Source organism: Acyrthosiphon pisum, chromosome X (assembly GCF_005508785.2).
Source record: "Acyrthosiphon pisum isolate AL4f chromosome X, pea_aphid_22Mar2018_4r6ur, whole genome shotgun sequence".
NCBI lineage: Eukaryota > Metazoa > Arthropoda > Insecta > Hemiptera > Aphididae > Acyrthosiphon > Acyrthosiphon pisum.
The window spans coordinates 48,138,706-48,162,197 of NC_042493.1; the positions used below are offsets into that span (position 1 = coordinate 48,138,706).

A 23,492-nucleotide genomic window follows, 5' to 3' on the forward strand; every position below is an offset into this window, starting at 1 on the left:
AAAGCCACAATTTTTAATTTTTTTTATCACACTGTTCAGTGAACTAAATTCTAATGTAAGAATTCAGTAGGTATACAATATGCATATATAATATTGTATATACTTACTTGTATCATTTAAACATTAACATTTTATACAAATTTGAATACAATTTTAAAGAGATCGAATCCGGTTTAACCGGTTTCCTGAAAACCCAGTTATAACCACGGTTTTTTCATATTACAACACCGTAACCGGAACCGAAACCAAAAGCTTTAAAACACTGGTTAATAAACCGTAACTGAAACCTAAAATCTTAAAAAACCGTTTAGAAAACCAAAACCGAAACCATATAATATTTAATTACCGTTCTTGAAACCGATTGTAATTTAAAACTAATATCGATTTCTTCAAATTTTTATAAATTTAATAACCTATAATACCTATATTATTTATAACGTATATTTGAATCTTAATTGTAAACCTTTTTAAATAACAATATTTTCAATAGTCAGATACTCTTTTTTTAGTATCCATTTAAATTAATATTTTGTTGAAATATCATAAGCATTAATCACATAACATAATATTTATTATTAATACTGTAATATAGTTTGATGTTATTGTAAATTAAAATTAAATATTAATATATTCGAATAACGATCTCAATCGTATTAATATGTTGTATGCAAAAGTAGGTATAACATGTTAAAGTTAACAACACAAAATTAGTTTTGCTGAACGAAAAATTTGCTATAAATTTTATTTACCTACACTAATTTTACAAATCAGACATATTTAGGGCTTTAGTTTCAGCCCTTAATAGTAAATAGATAGTAAAAATTGAGTTTGCAGTTATTAGGTAAATGAAAAAAAAAAAAAAACCAAAATCGAAAATTTCAAAAACCGTTCTTGATACCGATTAATTTGAAAAACCTTTTTTGAAACCGAAACCAAAAACAAAAAATTTGGAACGGTTTCGATCACTGTCATTTTAAATGTATAATACCAAAGGTTAGGTATACATATAGGTACCATAAAATTATTAAGGTAATTTCTGACAATTATATGTAAATATAAATCTTATTTAAAAATAAAACTAAATTTATTAAAATTCTGAAATATTTCATTTTTTAAATGAAATATTCAACCACTTATAGGTAATGACGTAACTATTGTTTATCGTGGGATTTATCTAAACCATCGAAACTTAATGAATATTCAATATTGACAATGATCAAAATTGAATAGGCTATGTAATTATTTCTATATTTAATGTTTCAGCAGATGAACAAGATGTTCGAATTATTTCTGTGGATCATGTTTCTGGAAAAAAACCAAAACCATTCAATATCCTAGGAAACCGTATGTATTTAAAAAAACATAAATTGATTAATTAACATATTATTAATATAACAATTATATTTTATAAAAATGAAAAAAAAGTATGTTATGATATTATAATTATTTATTAGTGCTCTACACTAAAATTATGGTTATTACTTATAATTTATAAAAAAGTAATAATTGATCATCTAATACACTTTGCTCCACGAGACTATAATAAGTATACTATAAGTAGCCGCCAAGCCAGGTTGATTCATTTGCATTAAATTAATAACTACAAAATGTTGAATATTCCCTAAATTATCAGATATTTATGAGGAGCATGCGCATTTCATAGTTTTTAATGCATTCAATTCACAGCCATGGATATATATTTCACATCAAATTAATTTATAGATGGACGTGAAATAATCATTTTTAATAAATTATAATTTTTTTTTTGTTTAAACAGGTATAGTTGAACCTTCTAACTATCAAGGTTCATGTTTAAATGGTGGATATATTATTAAGGAATCGCCAAAATGCGTTTGTCCTCCTGGTTTTATAGGGCAATTTTGTGAGACAGGTAATGAATAGTTAAATCTTCATATTGTTTATTGTTATAGTTAATATACAATTAATGATAATATATAAATATAAATATAAGTCAAAGAACATATTTATTTTACCCAGTACACACAAATAATAAATTAATTTATCAATATAACATGTGAAAACAATTTAAACTTTTAGTAATCCCTATCAACAAACTAAACTTATCATTAAATTTATAATAGTTGTGGGAATGTGGAATTTCCAATGCAAGGGGAAGTGAGTAGGGGAAAATCAAGGGGGATGACATTTAATTGACATTCATAGAAAAAAAACTAAAAAAACCTGAAACTGAAAATGTCCGTAAACAATTCAAAACAAATCAAATTATTTGAAAAGATTATCGTGTATAGAAATAAACAACCAGTGAGAATTGGATGTAACTACGGTAATTTGTCTTATAGTTACACCAAAAACCAAAATCGACACACAACATTATTAAATGAATTCAATCATCAATCCACTCAGAATCTAATACAATATTTTTTGTTTATTAGAACTTACCTATTTTTTACTTACCTATAATAATTATTATAAGTTAATTAATTTGTTTGAAATTATTTTTCAGGCAAAATTTATCATGTGAATTAATTTACCATATTCCAAATTTAAAGATTTTTTCCATTTATATTAAAGTTGCATATTTTTTCATAATTTTGAGTGCGTTTTATGTGGAATATTTTGATACTTATAAGTGCGAAAAATTCGTGCTCAATAATAAAAGAAATAAAATATTGAACATAACTTACAAATTAAGTTTTAGCTTCGAAAAATTTGGTGTTTTATTTTAGACATTAATTTTCCCTTAAGAATTAATTCTTGATGGAATATTGAAGACATATCAAATCTTATATTATATACCTACTATTAAATATAAAATTATGTTAATAATTATATGTTACACGCCTACAATAATGTATAAATATTAATATTACTAAAAGATACAATATTATTGATACATTATTAATGATGATATAATAATACGATTACCAATTATGACTTTGTAAGTACCTATATGCATAGGCAACCTTAATTTGATGGTACTTAAAAAGGTAAAAAAATCGAATCTTAAATTGTAAGTTATTTTCAAAAAACTTCACGTTTTCGGACCAAAGCCGGATCCATATGTTTAATAACTATAAGAAGAAGCAAACCACACGTAGCTCGGTCCATTTTAATATATTATGATCTAAGATTTTTATATAAGTTCTCTACCCGAGTAACAATTCAAGTTCAGGCAATTTTTAGTTGATATCTATTTTGAGTGTCGGACACAGTGCTATATTGGTTCACTGAAAGTTTTTCGGGAAAATTTGAATACCGAATTTTAACACGGACGACACCGTGCAGTATAAATTCTATGGTAAAATATAACACCATGCATGGGTGCTCTTATTTTCCGTGTTTAATCAATTCAGTGGTCAGTTCAGAAACACTGCATGGGTGCTCTTATTTACAGTGTTCAATCGATTCAGTGGTCAGTTCAAAAACCGTGCATGGGTTACATTTAATAACCTGTACTATAGTGCCCCGTTTTATTCACACACGGTGCTACAGTTAAAATTGTAACCATGCTATGGGGCTCTTATTTACCGTGTTTAATCAATTCAGTGGTCAGTTCAAAAACCGTGCATGAGTTACATTTAATAACCTGTACTATAGTGCCCTGTTTTATTCACACCCGGTGCTACAGTTAAAATTGTAACCGTGCTATGATGCAGTGACGTACACAGATATTTTCTATAATATGAGGTGTGTACATTAATAACTGATATATATATATATATTATATCTAAAATTTTTTTTAAATTGTATTTCTTTTTTTACATAATATATTCATTAAGAAAAAAAATACCAAGGGAAGTAGTGAGTGGTTGAAGACCTCCCTCCTCCCACCCCCTAGTAGTTACTTATATACAACAAAACCATACTAGTTTTCATTGTACACTGATTACAATATTAATTCTTAATAAATGTATCCATACGTCTTATAATTACACATTATAAGTATAAAATACAAAATGAATATTAGCCGATAGCCTAACAAGAAAATAAAATATTGAGGTATAAAAATGTTATAATAAAAATAATGCTTCTTATACATCTATTAGAAATAATATATATTTTTAAATATAACGTTATTCAAGTTTTTTTTTATACTTAAGTATAATAATATGAGTATTAAATAAAAAAAAAAATTATTATATTATGTCATACAAAATTACTTCTGATACAACTAAAAAAAAATTATGATACCTTCCATATTTTAACAAAATAATAATGAAAAAAAAAATTTTTATAATAAATATGCTTCTCGCACTAAAAAAATCTCGCAAAGTATTATTATTTTCATTTTTCTTTGGACGGGGCATGACGAATATAGTTATCAGCTACTTTGTGGAAAGTATTTTCATCATTTGCATTTGTAATAAAACCGGACATAGCTTCTATAACAATAAAATAATGTTAGATGAATAAGAATTTTTATATTTTAAAGTATGACACTAAATGAGGACTATATGGAACATATTAAACGAACAATATAGCAGTGGTGGATCCAGGGCTTACATTTTTTTTTTGGGGGGGGGGGGGCTAATAGATCTGTCACTGGAATATAGATAAAAATTGGTTAAGAATATCCCATTCAAAACGTATACCTATTTAATACAACCCAAAAAATACATATTTTGCTCTTTGGCCCATTTCGTTATAAAATAAAATAAAAAATTCTAAACTTACCATAAATGATAGTATAGAGACTTAAATCAATAAACTTTTTTTTAGTTTTTCCTCGGTAACTAAAATGTTTTAAAACATTAGACGTAAAACAAATATCAATTGCTCCTCTAAGTGCTGCACTTAATGACAATTTTCCTACTTTCAGTATTATGTAGGTTTTCTGAAATAAATATTTGTGTACTCATTATATAATATTATTATTATTTTATTTTATGCAAGACTTACTAATTCTTCCCTATTCTTTAATGATTCACTATTGTCATTATTACATAATAAGTCTTCAGCAAGGGCAAGGTCTTCTAAATTTGTTGATGGTAATAGCTGCATGAACGGAGATGGCAAATTTGGTACTGGCATAGCTAATGCACGCATTCGACAATCAGACATTAATATTTTTTCTAAAAGTTTTGCATTACTGTGCACAACTGATGCTAGTCTTGATAAAGATCCATTTATCATTATTAAATGGGTCATTATTTTTTCATCTCGATAATTTTGCTCTTGGTTAAATTGAATCGTATTAAGTTGATCGATTTTATTTTCTATGGTTTTTAAATAATCTAAAACTAAATAATATCATATAGGTTAGTTATTATATTTCAATAACTATAATTTTATAAGAAGTATAAATATTTGAATATTATGTTCATGTTAAGTTTTAATTTAATTAAACCTATTAATTCATAAAATATAAGTGTTACTATGTTAACTAGTTACAATTGTAATTATATAAATCAATATCTCATATTAATATCAAAATTATAATAGGTAGGTGGTAAATTACTTTATTTATTTTTTTAGTAAAGACAAATCATTATTAATTAACTATATTTGTATTACAACTAAACATTAACAAATACAAAGGTTCAACAATTATTTTAAACTCATTTTAAAATATATTAAACTTTACAAATTATAGATAAATATTTAACACGTTAACTAACTTCAGGAATAGTTATGATAGTCCCCCCCCCCCGCACTAATATTATATATAAAAAAGTGGGCGAGTGGGATCTTCTGTACAATATGTGTCTAGATAAGTAAATTTAGAAATGTATTCATTAATTGTAGAAAAAACTAAAAAAAAATGAAAATTTCTTAGGTAACAGATCAAAATAAGTGAAAATGTTCAATTTTCATGAATAGACAATAATAATATAAACATTCAGTAAAAATGTAATATATTATAAATTATAAATACATTATAATATTATGTATATTCGTTTTAGCAATAATTTGAGGATGTCTTATATTTTTATGAGATAAATGTATATAATAATATATAATATATTTCATACATACCATCATTCTGAGATGATTTATCAATGGAAATGTTTTGATTAGACACAATTGAATGATCTGTCATACCAGGGTAGTCATCATCATTATTGGACATTATTGTATAATCATCTCCACTAGCGTTTCTCAAAAAATCAAATAATTCTTTGCTCGAATCTGATTTTAATTTTAAGGACAGTTAAAAGTTTAAATTTAACACGTGAATTAAAATAAAATAATTATGTATTAATACCAAAAAAACATTTATTTGTCTTACCATTAGAGACAAAATCTTTATTAACTTCACTATTGGAAGTTGACTGTAATAGTTCTGCGGATTCATTTTGAGCTAAGTGAATAGTTGCATCTGAAGACGATATATTATCAGATACTTGAACAATTGTAGTTAGTGCAGAAATTGGTGGAATTGGTAATGTAAAAAGGGATTTTGTTTTTTTTTTTTTAACTATAATTTGATCTTGCTTGTTTTTTTTAATAGTTCTCTTTCTTAATTTAGTGTTCTCTATGTTATAATTATCTTCATCACTACTAATATCAGGACCAGACCAGGCTTTAGACGCACGCCTTGCTTGAAGTTCGTTGTCTAAAAAAATAAAATCTATATCAACTATCAAAAATTATTAAAGGACAAAGATGAATGAAAATGTACTAACCATTTGGACCATTTGGTCCTGCAACTTTAGTTGCTTTATAAATTAATCCATCATATCTATTATGCGGAGAACATTCTAGTATCATCTTTTTGATTTGGTTAGAATTAAAAAAAGTACCATCTTTATTGTCAGACTTAGATGCAGGAAACCAGCATTTATTTTCTGATACATACCATGAGGATGGTACATGTTGTATCTCATTTGTTTCTTCAAATAAAATAACTGACCACGATGACCTTAAAGTTTCAATAAAATATACAAAAAATACTATACTGCATTATACATTAGATATAACAAATAAAATTAAAAAAATTAATGAATAATAATATTAACATTAATTTTAGAATAAAATTAAGAGAATAGTAAATAAATATAAAATATACAATTTATGAGTGTATAAATGGGACTATAACAGAAGTTGCATCATTCACTGGCATACAAATAACTTTTTCTTGAATGTCATCCAAGAGCCAATATTTTAAACAACCTAACAAACTTGCTTCATAAATTTCGAAAAGACTAGAAGAACATGGACTACTGAAGTATTCAGATACTTTTTCATATCGTCTTCCAATAACTATTATTTTGGACGTATTCATTTTATTTGTTGCAATATTTTCTATTTTAACTAAATCACCATTAATCATTTTTACATGATTATTAGCCTTGTTCAGTTTAATAGAAAACTTTCTAGTTCTCCAACCAGAAAATTGTGGTTCACAGGCTTCTTGTAACATAGGTCTATTTTCTAATTTATTCTTTATATTTATTGGACCATTTTTGTTTATAGATGAAAGGTCGTCATGTATATAGTGGTTGTATGCACGTATTTCAGCATATCGTAATGCTAATTGTTGTAGAGGTTTCACACCAGTTTTAATTTTTTTTTTCAACGGTTGCATAAAGTTTTCAAAGGGAAAAGCAGAAAAAGAATCCAATGATCCAAACTTTTTTGAATCTTCAGCTACATGTATAAGTGCATGTATATTATGTGACATATATATTTTACCATAAATTGTCTTGAATGAAGACACAAAATGACGAAGAAGTTGATTTGCATAGTTATTATATTCTTCAGAACAATTATCTTTTACAAGTATTCGAATTGCAACAAATAGTTCTAAGAAATGATTATAAGCCTCATCACTTAAAATGTCTCTAAAAACCACACAACCTAAATATAATAAACACTGTCTTAATTCTGATGCTTTCCATCGACTAGCATCTCGTAAGGGATGACGCCGACTATTTTCTTGGAATTTTCTTTGAAATTCGTCGGGTGTGAATTCAGCTAATTTATTGAATCTTTGATCTAGCACAGTGATTAAATTTGATGGCAGTGTCTGTACATGTTTTGGTGACCCAGTCCAAAACAAAAGGAGTTTTTTCATAACACCAATGCACACGCAGTGCATATAATCAAATGGTATTGATTTCACAAGATCAAATGAAGCCAGTTCTGTCAAAATAGTTTTACCATTATGAAAATTAGTATCACTGTACTGAATAAATTCTTCATGAGTCCTTGGTATAGAATCAATATTAGGAAAACATACTCTTGAAGTATCCCATATACCTTCACTATGACACCATACAAATGATACTTTACCTGTATGTCCTTTAACGTTTAAAACAAATGATTTAGCTGGAGCATCACATATTAATGCTTGAAATAAAATTTTTATTTTCTCATTTTTAAAATAAAATCCTGAGTCGATTAGTGTTTTAAGCTCTTCAACAAAATCAAACATAAATTCATTACAATCTAAGGGTTTTAACTTTCCATGATACACACCAATAATGAACACATTTTTTTTTTCAGTAGGTACATTAGAAAAATATCCAAGAATAGGCCAAATCTGACTAGGCGGATTATTTGTTATCGGAAGACCGTCGATGCCAACATTTAACATTAAAACTGGTGGTGGAGATTGTAAATTCTCAAGTAATTCACGGATTTCATTTTGAAATCCAAAGTGATGATAAATACCATCTTTGATTTTCTTAGTACAAATCTTTGTTGGAGTTTTTAATAGTGTTCGAGAATCAATAGGCATATCAGAAAATTCAGGAAATTGTTTAAGACTTTTCAACAAATCGCTTAATGCTGAATGAGTAATACTATGTTTAATTGCCCATAAGGCTAATATTAGTTTTAAGTCAAGGTTTTCTGAAGAATTTGTTAAGAATGATGATTCTGAAGAATTATTCGAGTCCGATTCATGATCTTCACTTATATTTTCAAATATAACAGTATTATTGTTGACAGTGTTTTCAAGAGGACTGGCCGTATCTGTACATAAATTATCCAAGGACCAAATATCTAAATTAACTTCATGAGAGATGTCATTAAGACGAATAGACTTAGACTCATTTAAAATATTAGATTCTTCAGATTGAGTTTCAATATTATTAATGTTAGGCAAAATTCCAAATAAAGCTGAAGCTTTTTTTCTTTGTCGGTAACGAGTGGATTTACTAAACTTAATATGTGAATTATATTTAGGCATTATTTTAAAAATTTTACTCACATTCTAAAACTGAATAGAGATTGAAAAAATCCTGTAGCCTGTATAGGTATACTGTGAGAAGGTAGGCTCTGAAATAAAAATATATAGACAATATATCAATATAAATAAATAATAATACAACAATTACCTAAATTTATAATATAGTTTATGCTATGTAGTACCTACTATACAATATAAAAACCTTGATAAAAACTCATATAGACAAATAATTTATAACAAGTTAAGTTGTACACATCAATCAACATTTCAGTTTTTATACCTAATACCTACCCAAGCTAACAACTATGTATTTTATTATGTTTATAATAGACATTTAAAAAAAATAATATGTACCTGTATAATTTAAGGTTATCATTTATTATTATGTATTTATAGGCACATAGGTACTTATACTTAATAAATAAAAATGTAAGTTTTAATTTGTTAAATATGTTCTAGGTACATTTTTAAATTTTCTTAATATTTGTTAAGCATAATTTACTCAATTTGAAAAAAAAATGATCTTGCAAGATATGTGAATCATAAAACAATAATGGATTTAGGTTTCACAGAAACCATTGGTTACTATATATGGCCCAATTTATATTCTTTATCAAAACATTTATTGAGGATTCACCTTTTAATATTCTTAAGAAAGTCTGTAAAAAAATCCAAAGAGACCACGGAGAACCCCATAAGCATACTTGAATATTGGCTACTTTTAATTGTAATTAAGACCTATTAAAAATATTAAAATAATAATATTATGTTAGGTAGGTACTTACCTTTTACCAAACGTCCAAACAAAAGTGTGAGAATGCGAGACACCAATCACTCACTATTCACCATTCATGAAAGTTCACAATTCACAGCCCGAACAGACAAAATGTCGGGGTTCGGATAACTCGCAAAATAATATAAGATAATAATATTGTAAGATACAACTAAGACAGTACTAGGACACTAGGTACACCATATTATAATTATTTAATATTTGTAATTTGTTACAGCGTAACCGCGTAAGTAGGTATGTATGTCTGTGAAAATGAAATTTTAAATTCGTAATCGTAAATACCAAATGGCAAATGCTGGCGTTATGATGTTAATACGTTATTCGTTATTAGTAAATCGTAATTCGTAATTCGTTGGCAGTTGCCTGCAGCCGACGCGCGACAGCGGCGACGTGGTGCAGCAGTCAGCAGTTCGATATGGAAAAACCCGTAAACTCGTACTGTGATTCGTGAATCATGATAGATACTTTACAGTTTACACATCCACCGGCACGGATGCACGGTGTTATACGAACACCGCTGCATCTTTTACGCATCAAATTATTATTTTAACACGGTCGATATCTATAACATTGCCCTGTCGCCGGTGTCGACAAATAAAGTGTTCACTACTTCACTTTGACAGTTCATAATATTGATTGGCGATGAGATAACGTTTTCAAATATATTGTAGGCGATCATTCGCCTGGCGATCAGGTATACCGTCTACCAATCCACGGACTAAGATATATCTTAGTCCGTGCAAGAATCTATAATGGTATAATTGGTTATTTTTAGTGTGTATATTTATTTTTTCCCCGAAATGACGATGTCTTCGAACATCGATAACAATAACATAACATATATTATACTCTATTATTGTTGTTACATCTGGATACAATTAATTTAATAACATTAATAACTTAAAACCATAACATATTTTCGGATGTATACAGCGTGTTCCTTAGATATACAGAGTGATTGAAAAATTATTTATTTTAATATTTCATTCAAGACGATTGTTGAAAAAAAATAATAATTATTACAAGCAGTACCATCAGTATTTATATTTTATTTACATCGACTCTTTAGTTATTTATATAACAACAAGAATAATTATATACAGAGGATATATTAGTATATTATACAGATTTTAAAGCGCGGGTCGTCGGTGTCGACGCATAGTCAACCGGACGTATGACCGGGTGATAGATGTACTATATTATATTATATATTATTATATTATAGACATCTGCAGTTGACTCTGACTGCATGACATTACGTATTTAAATAAAACAGACCCGTGAGGAGCTCTGTCACATAGGTGGTGATTAGGTGGTGCTGGGTAGAGGCTTGGCTTTAAGATTATTATTATTAAAATATAAGTATTTAACATAATGAATGGCGCTGTCGTAAAAAACAAAACCAATATTAAAAAAGCGGGTACGTGGATGTTACTCTGCTGTACAGTAGTTTACAAGTGGGTCAATGTATGATGGATTGTATTAAACTTGAATTCAATGATATAATTTATATAAGAAAAACGGTTCTAAGTGGAGACGGTTTGTCAATCTGGAATCTGGATACCTATTTTATATTGTTATTATATTAATTAAAAATTATTAAAGCCTTGTAAGTTGAATAAATATCATAATATTATTATTTTTTATTCGTTTCTATGGTGATAAACAAAGGTCTTTCCCGTGGGCCGTGGCATTAAATAACATGCCCCTCCAAGCCCCCCCCTTCAAATTTCGCCTATGGTTGACTGTGGTAACAGACACCAGCGTACAATGCGAACACAGTACTTCTAATCGCTGATACACTTTTAGTTCACCGTGTTAATATTGCACTGTAGTACCATATTAGCACATACACATATAATACAAATGATTTATAGAACACCTTCACACATTATATGCACGGTAAACCTGTGCACTGTTGCATCCTCAAGACATTGCACACAGTTTGAACTAATGCACCATATAAGAACCGATTATTTATTGAAAAGTAATTATTATAACCCATAAACAAAACGTGCACCGTATACGAGGCTTTGAACACACTGGTACCGTGTTTGCACTGTGTTATGGGCACTGTGCAAAATAACCGACACTGAACCTACGAAATGTTACTCGGGCATTATCCAAAATAAATATTTTTGGAGGTCAACTTGATCTCCGCAGTATTTCATAGTAGAAACAGTTTTAAATTTTTCGAAATTTTGAAAATTGTAGATTTTTGGTTTTCGAAAATAGTTTAACCAAAATCATGTTTCAAACCATTGAATTTCTTTTTTATAAAATAGAATCCCGTTATTTAATTTTTTGTTAAACGATTGTTAACTATATGGAGTACCATATTATGATATACATTCAGGATTTAGCTGGTTTGGGATAGTTAAATACCATGATATTTAAAAATTAAAATCAAGGGTGCCAGTTCGGGGCCACTGACTTTTTGTAGGGGGGCAGGCCTCTAGAGCCCCCCCCCTTTGATAACGTGTCTGCAGATAAGCTATGTACCTATGTGATATGTCATGACGTCATATATCTATTATGTTTTGGGAATTAATTGTATATTCCTTATGTAGGTATCCATCATTAATCTGAAATAAGTTTTAAAATTACGCAAAGCAGTTGATTATAATGTTTCATGTTTACTTAGTTAAATAGTCGTCCGTATCAACTAGATGAAGTATGGTCAAATATTACAGAAACATCCAATCTTCATCAAACATCTGGTTTTAAAACAGTTGATGAAATCAAGCAAATTTTTGAAAATTTGAACAAAACGGCTAAAAATAATAAAGTATTACTTAATTTGGTTTGTAATATTAAAATAAAATAATAATTATGGTATTTAATAAATGCAGGTTGAAAGATATAAAACTGGGGGTGGAAAGTACTCAAAAACTATGTCAGGTGTCAGTGAACAGGTTTTGGGAATTATAGGTGACCGAATAGAATCTCTTGTGAATCCACACGACGATGATTTTAGCTATACAGGTTAAATATTGGCTATTATTTTAATTTACATAGACTAAATTGAAAATATAACTTTTGTTAAACAATTAATTCTAGAACTGATAGAAAACCATAATAGAGACAATTTCAAAAATATCCAGGATGACAATGATAGTATGGATAATGTAGAAGTTGTTACTTTCGACAATGAAGAAATGGATGAGTTTAATGTTTCTTTAGAAGACTTAACATATCCTGGTACTCAACAAATCAACTGGGGTAAGCAATCACATAATAGTTATAGGTAACATAAACATAGATATTCATTTATAAATTATCCTTTAGGTAAGATTTCATCAAATGAAAAATGCGAAACAGTTACATCAAATGCAAGTGATATGCCAAAATCAAAACCATCCAACACAACTATTCCAGATCAAACTTATAGTACCTCATCAGCAAAAAATAATAGTAAAAATGTAACTGTTCCTAAAGGACAATATCATTCAACACAAAAAACCGTTTGTGAAGGGTTACAAGAGTTAACAAAAAAAAGAACGAATAAAGTGGAAGCTAAAAATGAGTTTTTGTCGGAGTTCCAAGATATAAAAATGAAAAAAGCAAAATTAGAACTTCAAGCGGCTGAAATAAGAAATAAAATACTAAATACTGAACTTGCAACCAAACAAATGGAAATGGATTCAAGAAAAAAACAATTACAACTACAAGAAGACATTTTGCATTTAGAAAAAGAAAAATTTGCAAATAACTAATTATTTTGTAGTAGGTACATATTCTGAACATGCATTATACAGCTATGTTAAGAAATGTAATAATATGTCTTTCAAGGGTTGACAACTTTAAACAGGGAGTTTATTATGTGTATTATTATTATTATTATTTTATATATTTTATAAAATTACCATCTCTAGTGCTAAAATAAAGACTGGTATGTCCAATTACTTATTTGGATTCATTTATTATTTAATTTTATATTTTTTTTTATGTTTCAAAGTTTAGAAATAATTTTTGTGTTTTATATTTTTTGTGTTATTTGTCTTTAGATATACAAAGATGTTTATTGTTATTACAAGGAAATATTGTAATTCAGTTATTATTTAATAAAAAAAAAAAAAATACATAAATATTATACATTTGTAAGTCGTAGACAATACATGTGACGTCCTCTTAATATTATTTTTAATCATGAAAATACAGTGTCAATTAATGTTCTGCGTTTAATGTTCCCAGTTTGAGGAACAAGAAAGACAGGAACTTGTTGACGCAAATCATCAATTAAGAGAGTTTCGTCTACAGGTAGAGGATCATTTGATTTGATAAGCATATTATGCAATACTGCTGTAGCTATAATAGTTACAAGAGTAGTTGGGATTTGAGTTCGAATTCCAACAGATAGCACAGGAAACCGCCTTTTCCAAACACCAAATGTTCTTTCAATGACATTTCTTGTGCCGATTTGTGCTTTCTAAAAATATGATAATATCTTATTGCCAGTCTTGTTAAGAATACTTTTCAAATATATTCAGAATAGTTATTTAAATACTTGGTGTACTTTGTGTTTAAAATACTTATTCAAATACTTTCTTTTAAAACCTAATTTATAAATTCTCAGAAGTTAGATCCATTATAAAATCATATTTTAGAAACAAAATTTAAATAGTACATTCCGAAATATTGGTAATTAGAATTTGGAGTAGACTAGAAAGAAAAAAAGTATTTAGTATAGTAAAAATAGAAATAAAAAGTATTTTATGAGTATTTAAAATATTATATTAGTAAAAAAATATTTAAAAGTATTTGAAATATAAAAAAAAGTATTTAAATACAAGTATTCGAATACTTTCAAGTACTGCAGTTATTGCTTTGTACAGGGCAACACATATTGTAGCTGTTTTATGAAATTATCATATGGTTTTCTTACTTGATATTGTACTTCTGCTTCAGTAGTAGGGTTGGAAAGAGGTGTCATCATATAATTACGACATGCATAACCTCCATCTCCCACAAGTACAGCATCTCCAAATTCATTATTCTCCAATTGAGCTCTTAATAAAGAATTATCAAATATTGTTGAGTCATGGACTGAACCTGGCCATCTAATAATTAAATAATGTTTGTATATCAATAGAAAATAAAATATTATCAATAATAATTAATATAAGTGACAAGTTTTTTGCATTAAATTATCACTAACCGAGCCACAATATTTGTGAACTGCAAATTACTGTTGCGTACGGCTTGGACATTAATAGAAAAGTAGCCTTTCCTGTTGCGGAATCTTTCTCCAATATTTTTATTGGGAGATTGGATTCTGATATGTGTACAATCTATTGCTCCAATAACTTTAGGAAATTGGCGCATTTTATAGAAATTTTCATACACTAATTTTCTGTCAGCTTCTGTTTTTGGCATTTGGTTTAAGTGACGCTATACATGTATACACTTTTTTTATGATACGACACACTGTTGATTTATGGATTCGTATATGGTCTCCCAGAACTGCCTAAAATTTGACATATATATTTTTATGTATACAATAGTTAAAAATGCTTCATCGGGGGCATACATAAAAATCTAAAATATTCACCTGAAAAGCACCAGTTGCATAATATCTAAGTGTAATCAGAAGCTGCAATATTGGTGACAATGACATATTGCGTAGTGTATTTTGACATAAATGATCTTGAACCATGTCCAGTAATTCAATCAACATTGTTTTAGACAACCTGATAAACATTACTCGAGTATGAAGTTCATGAAAATAGAGACATTTATTTGTGTTTACCCATTTTTAGAGTTTTGTAAAGTATTCAAATAAAACTATCTGAACACCTTAATTCTCAATTATTAAAATACAAAATAAAAGCATTCTTTACAAGACTGCATTTTTAGACCAAATATCCGGTCTAAATGGAGGGCATTACCATCTATTATATGGGAAAATACTAAAAACAAATATTTTATAAGTACCTAAATCGCTGCTTAAAATCTATATCATCATATTCTGTAAATGGATTGGATCTATCACGAAAAAAACGTGGTCTCGGTAACACACGAAGCACCTCAATAACAAAATCATCATCACTCGATGAATCAGAATCAGATAAAGACATATTTTATGTGTGTTATAGTAAAAAGTAAAAGAACAATATATTTTTTGAATGTGTATTTTATTAATACTAATAGGTATATTGTAATAAAAAAAAAATATGACTGATAAGAAATTTTAATATTTCTTATCACCATATTTAACGGATCGTTAAAAGTTAACGATCCAAAATCCGACCTATAGTTTACAGTACATGAATTCTGTAAGTCGATAAGGATTTAACGAAAAAGTTTGTTAAAATAGCTTATCGAAATTCATAGCTTGTATCGAATCACTTCAACGAAAACCGTATTCTATAAAACGTTGTATCGAATAATAATCGATACAATATGGATAATTATTGTTATCGAAAATATTCGTTATCCTATCACAAAAACAAAGACGCTAGTTAATCTATCCAATCAACGACGCCTATTTATGATAATATTTTTAAATCGTTTATTTACTTATTCTATTTTTGTAATTTATTACGAAGTGATAATGCGCATTCCGACTACGATTTCAAAATTATTATTAAACATTTAAAAGCGAGTGTAGTTCTTTCTTCTTTGGCGTAAAGAAAATAAAAAATGGATGAAAGGTAAGTTACATATATATTAATGGCTACAGTTTCATATTTACCTATAGAAGGTTACAAATTATAAATGTGTTAGACTTAAAAAAAAACACAATAAATAATAATACAAATTATATATATATATATGTATACCTGCTATATTATTAGACACATAATATGGAAGTTGGTATAAATATTATAACTATACTGATAAACAATTTAATAAAATAATTTTATAAATTATAATTTTATTGTTTTCAAAATCGAATAATATAAAACCATACTTTTGTATACTTGTATGTATTAAATTTTTTAAATTATATTATGTTATAATATATAGAGTTGGTAGTAGGTACCTACATGCTACATTACATGTATTTTTTTTAGGTGAGTACTCTTGTGTACTCATTGGCGCACATACGGGGGTGCTTAGCACCCTCAAAACTTAAACTATAATAATGTATGTTTGGTATATATAATTGTACGGGGGGGGGGGGGGGAAAGCCCCCCAAGGGTCACTTTAAGATAAAACATTTTAGCACTCCCTAGTTTAAGACTTAATGTGCGCCTATGACTGTACTACTATTACATATTTGTGGTAGGTACCTATTTAAACAAGTATGCCTATCTTTATCACACATTGTAAATGTATTTAGTGAATACTATTAACATATAGACATTTATTTACAAATAATGTATGTATGTTATTTATCATTATTGACATTTTTAAAATTCTAAAATAAATTGTATATTATATTATGTTTAATATTATCTACAGCCATGGACCACCCACAAAAAAAAAAAAGGCAAGGGCGTCGAAATATTCAGCAACTAGAGTTTATGGTAGACTATCTTATCCAGCATCCAGAAGTTGCTACAGGAAAATTCACAACATTAAATGCCAAAAATAAATTGCAAGGTTCTTGGGAAGAACTCGCAACACATTTAAATAATATGAGAAACCCAAACCAAGCTATCAAAAATGTTAAATCATGGAAAGAGGTAATTTTGTTACTTTAAGTATTTTTATGTTAACTTTATAAACACACATTTATGATAGTAATTTTTAAATGATAATTAGTCATAAATATAAATAACAATGTTAGTTATAAACATTACTTAATTCAAATTGCATTAAATTACAAATGTTTAATTTAAGAACTTCTATGTAACTTATACAGCATTAAAGTCAACAATTCAAGTTGTAATTTAAATAATTTAAATAATACAAAATAATTTAAAAGTTTGATCAACTTTGTAATCATTTACTTGTGCTTATACAAATAGTAATTACATTACAAGTGATTTTTTTGTAGTAAAGAAGGAGGACTAAAATACTATATGTAATTGTTGATTCAAAATAATGTAATATCCAGAAGGTTATATTAATATATTACCACACCATTGGCCATTACAATTTCTCTATTTGTCTTTAATTTATAGTCATGGAGAGACCAAAAAACCAAAACTTCCAAAAAAGTAGGAGCACTGAGAGCAGCTCGTGTGAAAACTGGAAATAAAAAAATAGATCTACCTCCATTAAGTGATTTGGATAAAAAAGTCTTTGGTTTGATGGGTCATGATTATGTCGAAGGAACTGAATGTGCAGACTCTTGGCCAGAAGAACAAGTATTATAAAATATCAATAAGATTTATTGCTTATAGAGTTTTTTAAATTTACTTATATTATTTTTAGGAGGATAATATTGAACGTTTAGTTGCTGGAGATCAAGGGATATTTGATGCTGAACCTTCAGTGTTAACTTTGAGGCAAACTACCGATATAGATCCAGGTTTGTATTGTTATGATTAGTATTAATTCATTTTAATGATTGAATCTGTTTTTAGTTACAATAAATGAGAACATAAATGATCTGGATGAATTGTTAGCTACAGTTGATGACAACTATGTAGTATTACAACCTTATTGTGAAGACGAGTTTACATCAAAACATCTTTTACAAGAAACTTCAATTTCAGCTTCCATAGGACCATCCCAATCTACTCCAAAAAGTAATTTACTAGCAACTCCAATTTCAGCTTCAATAGGAACATCTCAATCAATTCAAAAAAAGCAAAGTAAACATTTTTCATTATAGTTGTAGTTTAATGGGTAAATTCTAATATAAATATGTACCCTTGTACCTACTTTTAAATTAAAAATATTATTAATTTGTTGTGTTGTATATTTTTTAAAACTTTATTATACAAAATATTTATTTATTAATTGGTTTTCATAGTGTTGACAAATAATGCAAAGCAAGTGAAATTAGGTAATCAACTACAGACTGCCAGAGATGCGTTCTCATTGATTGCTGAAAAACAAGTTGAAGCAAATTTTAAAATAGCCGATGCACTTACAACTATTGCTACAGCATTGGAGAAGTTAGCGGAGAACGATAAAAAAAGGTTGGAAAACGAAAAACTTATAATAGAAATCTATACTAAAGTTATAGATAAACTATAAATTTTTGAAATTCTTATTTCAAATCATTTACTAAATTTATGTTTTTATGATAAAAGGTTTATCAGTTTATTTTAATAATGTTTATAATTTGTTATGCTAAATTCCTAAATAAAAGTGATTAATATATTTGTTATGTAATGAAAAAGAATGTATAATAAATTATTTTAAAAAATATTAAAATATAACAAATACTATAGTTTTAATTTGTAATGCATTTTTATTGATCATTGTTTCCATCTCTATAGTTTCCAAACTGTTCCAACATTAATTGTTTTTGAATACGTTGAGCAATTGCTCGAGGTCCTCTTTCATTGCCGATTAGAGCTGGGTCAAATTCAGGTTCAGGTTGATTTTCAAGTAATTCATCTTGATTGTTTTCTTGATCGATGATATCAAAATCTTCAAGAGTAGGTAGATTGCAATGGATACGAATATTATGAAGAGTAGCACATGCATTGACAATTTTACCTGCCATGTCAGGTGAATACATAAGCACTCTCTGATAAGACAAACATCTCCACATGCTTTTTAACACCCCAAAAAATCGTTCTACTACATTCCTAGCTTTACAAATTTTCTTAGTATACTCAAACTGTCTAGTACCTTCTGGATAGTGTGGCAATGGAGTCATCAGCCATGGTTCTAACGGATAACCAGCATCTCCTTAAATATACATTTATAATAATAATATAAATTATTATCTTAGTTAAAAAAAGAGAAAAAAATGTTTTTAAAAAAAAATGTTTTTATGTATCTTAAATAGGTACCTATTAGCCATGTTTGGCGTTCACCATTATTATAATGGTACTCCATTCCTCGACGCACTGGTGACATACTCCAAATATATGAGTCATTTCTAGCACCAGGGTATCTCGCATTAATATTTAAAACTTGTAATTTTGAATTTACAATCTATGATATAGGACATAGGTAATTTAAAGTATAAAAAACAATACTGTAAGATGAAAAAAACTTATCTTACAGCTTGCACATTTAATGAATGTTTACCATGATGGTTAACATATGCTTCTTCATGTTGCCGAGGAGCAAGTATATGTATGTATGTACAATCAATGGCACCAATTGTACCTTCAAATGGTTGAGGAGCGTGTGCAAAATTTTCTCGAGCTCTTTGTCTTTCAGCACTAGTCATTGGAAATTTAATCCATTTTCGTAACAGACGCTGATTAATAGCTTCAGTAACATAATGTATGCATCGACTAACAGAAGGTTGGCTAATATTTAATATACTATTACCACCTAATCCTTTTTGGTAACTCCCTTGTGCATAAAAATGAAGACAAACTAACACCTAAAAAAATATATTTAAATTTAGGCAATAGGCAATTATCTGTTCATCGAATCACATTTCAATTTGTTTTTTGATAATCATTATATTATTATTTTATTTGTAACTCAAATTTAATTATTACACATTGATTTTAATATTTATTTATTTTAGATTTCATTAACAACCATTTATTGTTAATTTTTATTAAAGTTTAATATTACAATTTTTTATTAGAGTATTATCATTTTTTTTAGTATATAATGAGGTATAATAAGTAGTATATTATACCAAGTTCTATAACTGACATTACAACTTTTAATTATAAATTATTAACTATCAAATTAATTTTAATACTGGATTTTACAATTAAAAAGTATTTAAACACATGTCAAGTATATATTAGGTTCTTAAATTTTTTTTCTGATATATTTTAAATACTTTCTGAATTGTATCTGTTTAAATGAGTTCAAAAAACAACACTAATAATAAACATTACAAGTAATTGTTTATCCTTCATAAGTGCTGTAAAGTATTTGAGTAAAAGTATTCAAATACTTTTTTAAGTATTGAATAATTTGTTAAATACTTTCAGCATGAAGTATTTTCATTGGTACCTATTTTAAATACTTTTCTTATATTTAATACTTTGATTTTTTTCTAATATTTTATTTTCATTTGAATATTTGTTTGGAAAAATATTATTGCCAATTACAATAACTGAATAATAGTTTTATTTAGTATTTTTTTTATAGATACCTACTTGTAATTCAGGAGATAATCCAGATGTTCTTTTATGCTGTAATGATGTCCTCAATACATCAATTATATTTATAACCAATTGTTGGCTCAAACGAAATGCACCCATGAATTCATCATTCGGTAATTCAAAAGGGTTTTGACCATCCCTAAGTATTCTTCTTTCTAAACGTCTTCCGATTATAAGAACTCTTTCTTCCAAAAAAATCTGTTCCCAAGCCAAATAAGCAAGAGCCATACTTAAATTAAATTTGATTAAAATAATAAAAGAAAAAACAATGTTTTGAAGAATGAGGAACATAGGCTTATAATTAACTTATATTATAAGTCTATGATGAGGAAACACATACAAATAATATGTTTCGTTAAACGTTAACGAGGGGTTTCAAAGTGGCACTATTTTTAACGTCTGTTATCGATTTTATTAACGACAAATATCGATAACTTATCGAAAACCTAATTACAGAATCTCTTTTTTTTTTAATTGTCGATAACACAGCTTCCGATAGCTTAACGAACCGAAAGTTGTCGTTAAGCTAACTTATCGACTTACAGAATTCATCTAGAATTCATCAGGTCCAATAGCCGATAATTTACAGACCCGTTAACGTTAACAGTCGTTCAAGCAACACCCAATTTTTTTTAACGGATCGTTAGTGCGTTAACGGCTCTGTAAATCGCTAATGAACGTTTATGCAACCCACCCTTAGAGTTCAAAAATCTTTCATAATTGGATAATGGTGAAACATATATCTTTAATAAGAATAATTTATATTAAACTATTTAAGTGTATTATTAAGCGCAGTCGCACAGAAATAAACAGACTAAATTGAAATGTCCTATAATTGTATGATATATTATTAATAAATCAGTAACAGATTTATAGATTAATTCATTAATTGAATAAAATGTATTTTGTGTTTTGTAAATTTTTAAATTTTAAATAATCATCTTGGCTCTAGTATTATTTAAATTTTATCATCATAAGCTATTATTTTGTTTTTAAATGACTCACCTATAGTTAGGGTACAGCTAGAAAATAATAAAAGTGTAAAATTCATATAGGTAAACAATGTTAAAAGTTATAATAGTTTAGAAAATAACTTTGTTCAGACTATAGTGTGAGAAAGAAAATACCAACTTACATATTTTATTCTTAAAAATCAAAAGTTGTTGTATTAGTTTTATTTTTTATTTATTTCCAAAATAGTCTGAAGATATATCAAATTAACATTTTTTTTTTTTAGAATAATGTACATTTATTTTTAAAATTAATAAAGAACTTGACATCTATGGTGTAATCAAACTATAGGTAAGTGTACCTACTAAATTTGTAAAAAAAATAAATAAAATCCACCAAGTCATTATTTTGACTAGCTTATTTTGTTTAGCTATCTAACAGTATTATACGTTTATGCCCATACTATAAGTAAAGATAATATAAGTAATACGATAAGCAAAAGAATAAAATATGAACAACAGATAACTTAGTTATAAATTTGATACCTATATACGATATAGTTCGAATAGTTCGCTAGTTCTATAGTTAAGTAAGTACTATTCGAGTGTTTACCTATATAGAACGCACTCATAAAATATTTTTTTCAATTTTGTATAGTATTTTGCGCGGAACTCAAAAAGTAATGAACTATAAAAGTAAATTTTCTTATCGTTGTTTAAACGTGAAAAAACAAATCGATTTAAAAAAAAAAAATTATTTTTTTATCGTTTTTAAACTTAATATAATCCTAGGAATATTGTACCGGGGGGATACAAATATCCTAGGCAAATCATACCCCCTCCCAGTATAATATTCCTGGGAAATTCTTACCGGGAGGTAAGATTAACCTAGGATATTCTTACCGGGGGTAAAATATGACTAGGAAAATCGTACCCCCCCCCCCGGTAAAATTATCTGGGGGTAAGATTTGCCTGTTACACCGGCAAAAAACCATATTATTGCACAATTTGTTGTAATTCTTTTAGACATTTGTGGTAGAACCAAATCAAACCATAATATCATGATAAACTTCGTTTACATCCACAGCTAGTATATAAAATAAACACATTTTATTATATACAGTGCCGGGTTAACGAATATGCTGTCCTTTACAAACCTTTACCCATCATAAAAAAATAGCATACATAACAACAGTGGTTAAATTGTATAATTTATATATATTTATAAGCATATTGTTAAATCAAGTTTTATTAGCATAGAACTATTAAACATTAGTACATTAAGTATAAACACAAGTTGAAATTCAAAACTTTTTTCTAGATTTCTGTGCAGCAAATTCTTTTAACAAAATCATTCCAATCCATATTTTGTAGAGACAAAATTCTCAATATTCATTAGTAGTATATATTTGTTCCTTCTGAGCACCTTTTTTACAGGGAGATTTCATCATTTCAAGGGGGGCATTTCTACATGCTCC

At 27.6% G+C, this 23,492-nt stretch overlaps 4 protein-coding genes and 1 long non-coding RNA gene across 5 annotated transcripts; 2 read left to right on the plus strand and 3 right to left on the minus strand.

The window, feature by feature from the left end:
- Positions 1 to 1,217: 1,217 nt before the first annotated feature.
- LOC107882202 lies at positions 1,218 to 2,596 on the plus strand. Its single transcript, XR_001678650.2, has 3 exons — positions 1,218 to 1,344; positions 1,778 to 1,891; positions 2,486 to 2,596. It is a non-coding gene; the product is annotated as an uncharacterized LOC107882202 (long non-coding RNA).
- A 1,626-nt stretch (positions 2,597 to 4,222) lies between these two features.
- LOC107882203 lies at positions 4,223 to 6,122 on the minus strand. The gene is made up of 2 exons (XM_029485626.1): positions 5,959 to 6,122; positions 4,223 to 5,222 (listed from the first exon to the last, which is right to left on the minus strand). Exons 1-2 carry the CDS (start codon positions 6,050 to 6,052, stop codon positions 4,867 to 4,869), a joined length of 450 nt encoding a protein of 149 aa, XP_029341486.1. The 5' UTR covers positions 6,053 to 6,122; the 3' UTR covers positions 4,223 to 4,866.
- A 7,936-nt stretch (positions 6,123 to 14,058) lies between these two features.
- On the minus strand, positions 14,059 to 15,988 carry LOC103311923 (putative nuclease HARBI1). Its single transcript, XM_008191762.1, has 5 exons — positions 15,846 to 15,988; positions 15,463 to 15,601; positions 15,070 to 15,302; positions 14,797 to 14,971; positions 14,059 to 14,340 (listed from the first exon to the last, which is right to left on the minus strand). Exons 1-5 carry the CDS (start codon positions 15,986 to 15,988, stop codon positions 14,059 to 14,061), a joined length of 972 nt encoding a protein of 323 aa, XP_008189984.1.
- Positions 15,989 to 17,322: 1,334 nt separating this feature from the next.
- LOC115033305 lies at positions 17,323 to 19,070 on the plus strand. Its single transcript, XM_029485627.1, has 5 exons — positions 17,323 to 17,542; positions 17,984 to 18,169; positions 18,237 to 18,333; positions 18,389 to 18,619; positions 18,781 to 19,070. The coding sequence occupies exons 1-5, from the start codon at positions 17,381 to 17,383 to the stop codon at positions 19,005 to 19,007; spliced, it is 903 nt and encodes a 300-aa protein (XP_029341487.1). The 5' UTR covers positions 17,323 to 17,380; the 3' UTR covers positions 19,008 to 19,070.
- Positions 19,071 to 19,980: 910 nt separating this feature from the next.
- Positions 19,981 to 21,292, minus strand: LOC100571664 (putative nuclease HARBI1). Its single transcript, XM_003240943.1, has 2 exons — positions 21,059 to 21,292; positions 19,981 to 20,319 (listed from the first exon to the last, which is right to left on the minus strand). Exons 1-2 carry the CDS (start codon positions 21,290 to 21,292, stop codon positions 19,981 to 19,983), a joined length of 573 nt encoding a protein of 190 aa, XP_003240991.1.
- Positions 21,293 to 23,492: the final 2,200 nt, after the last annotated feature.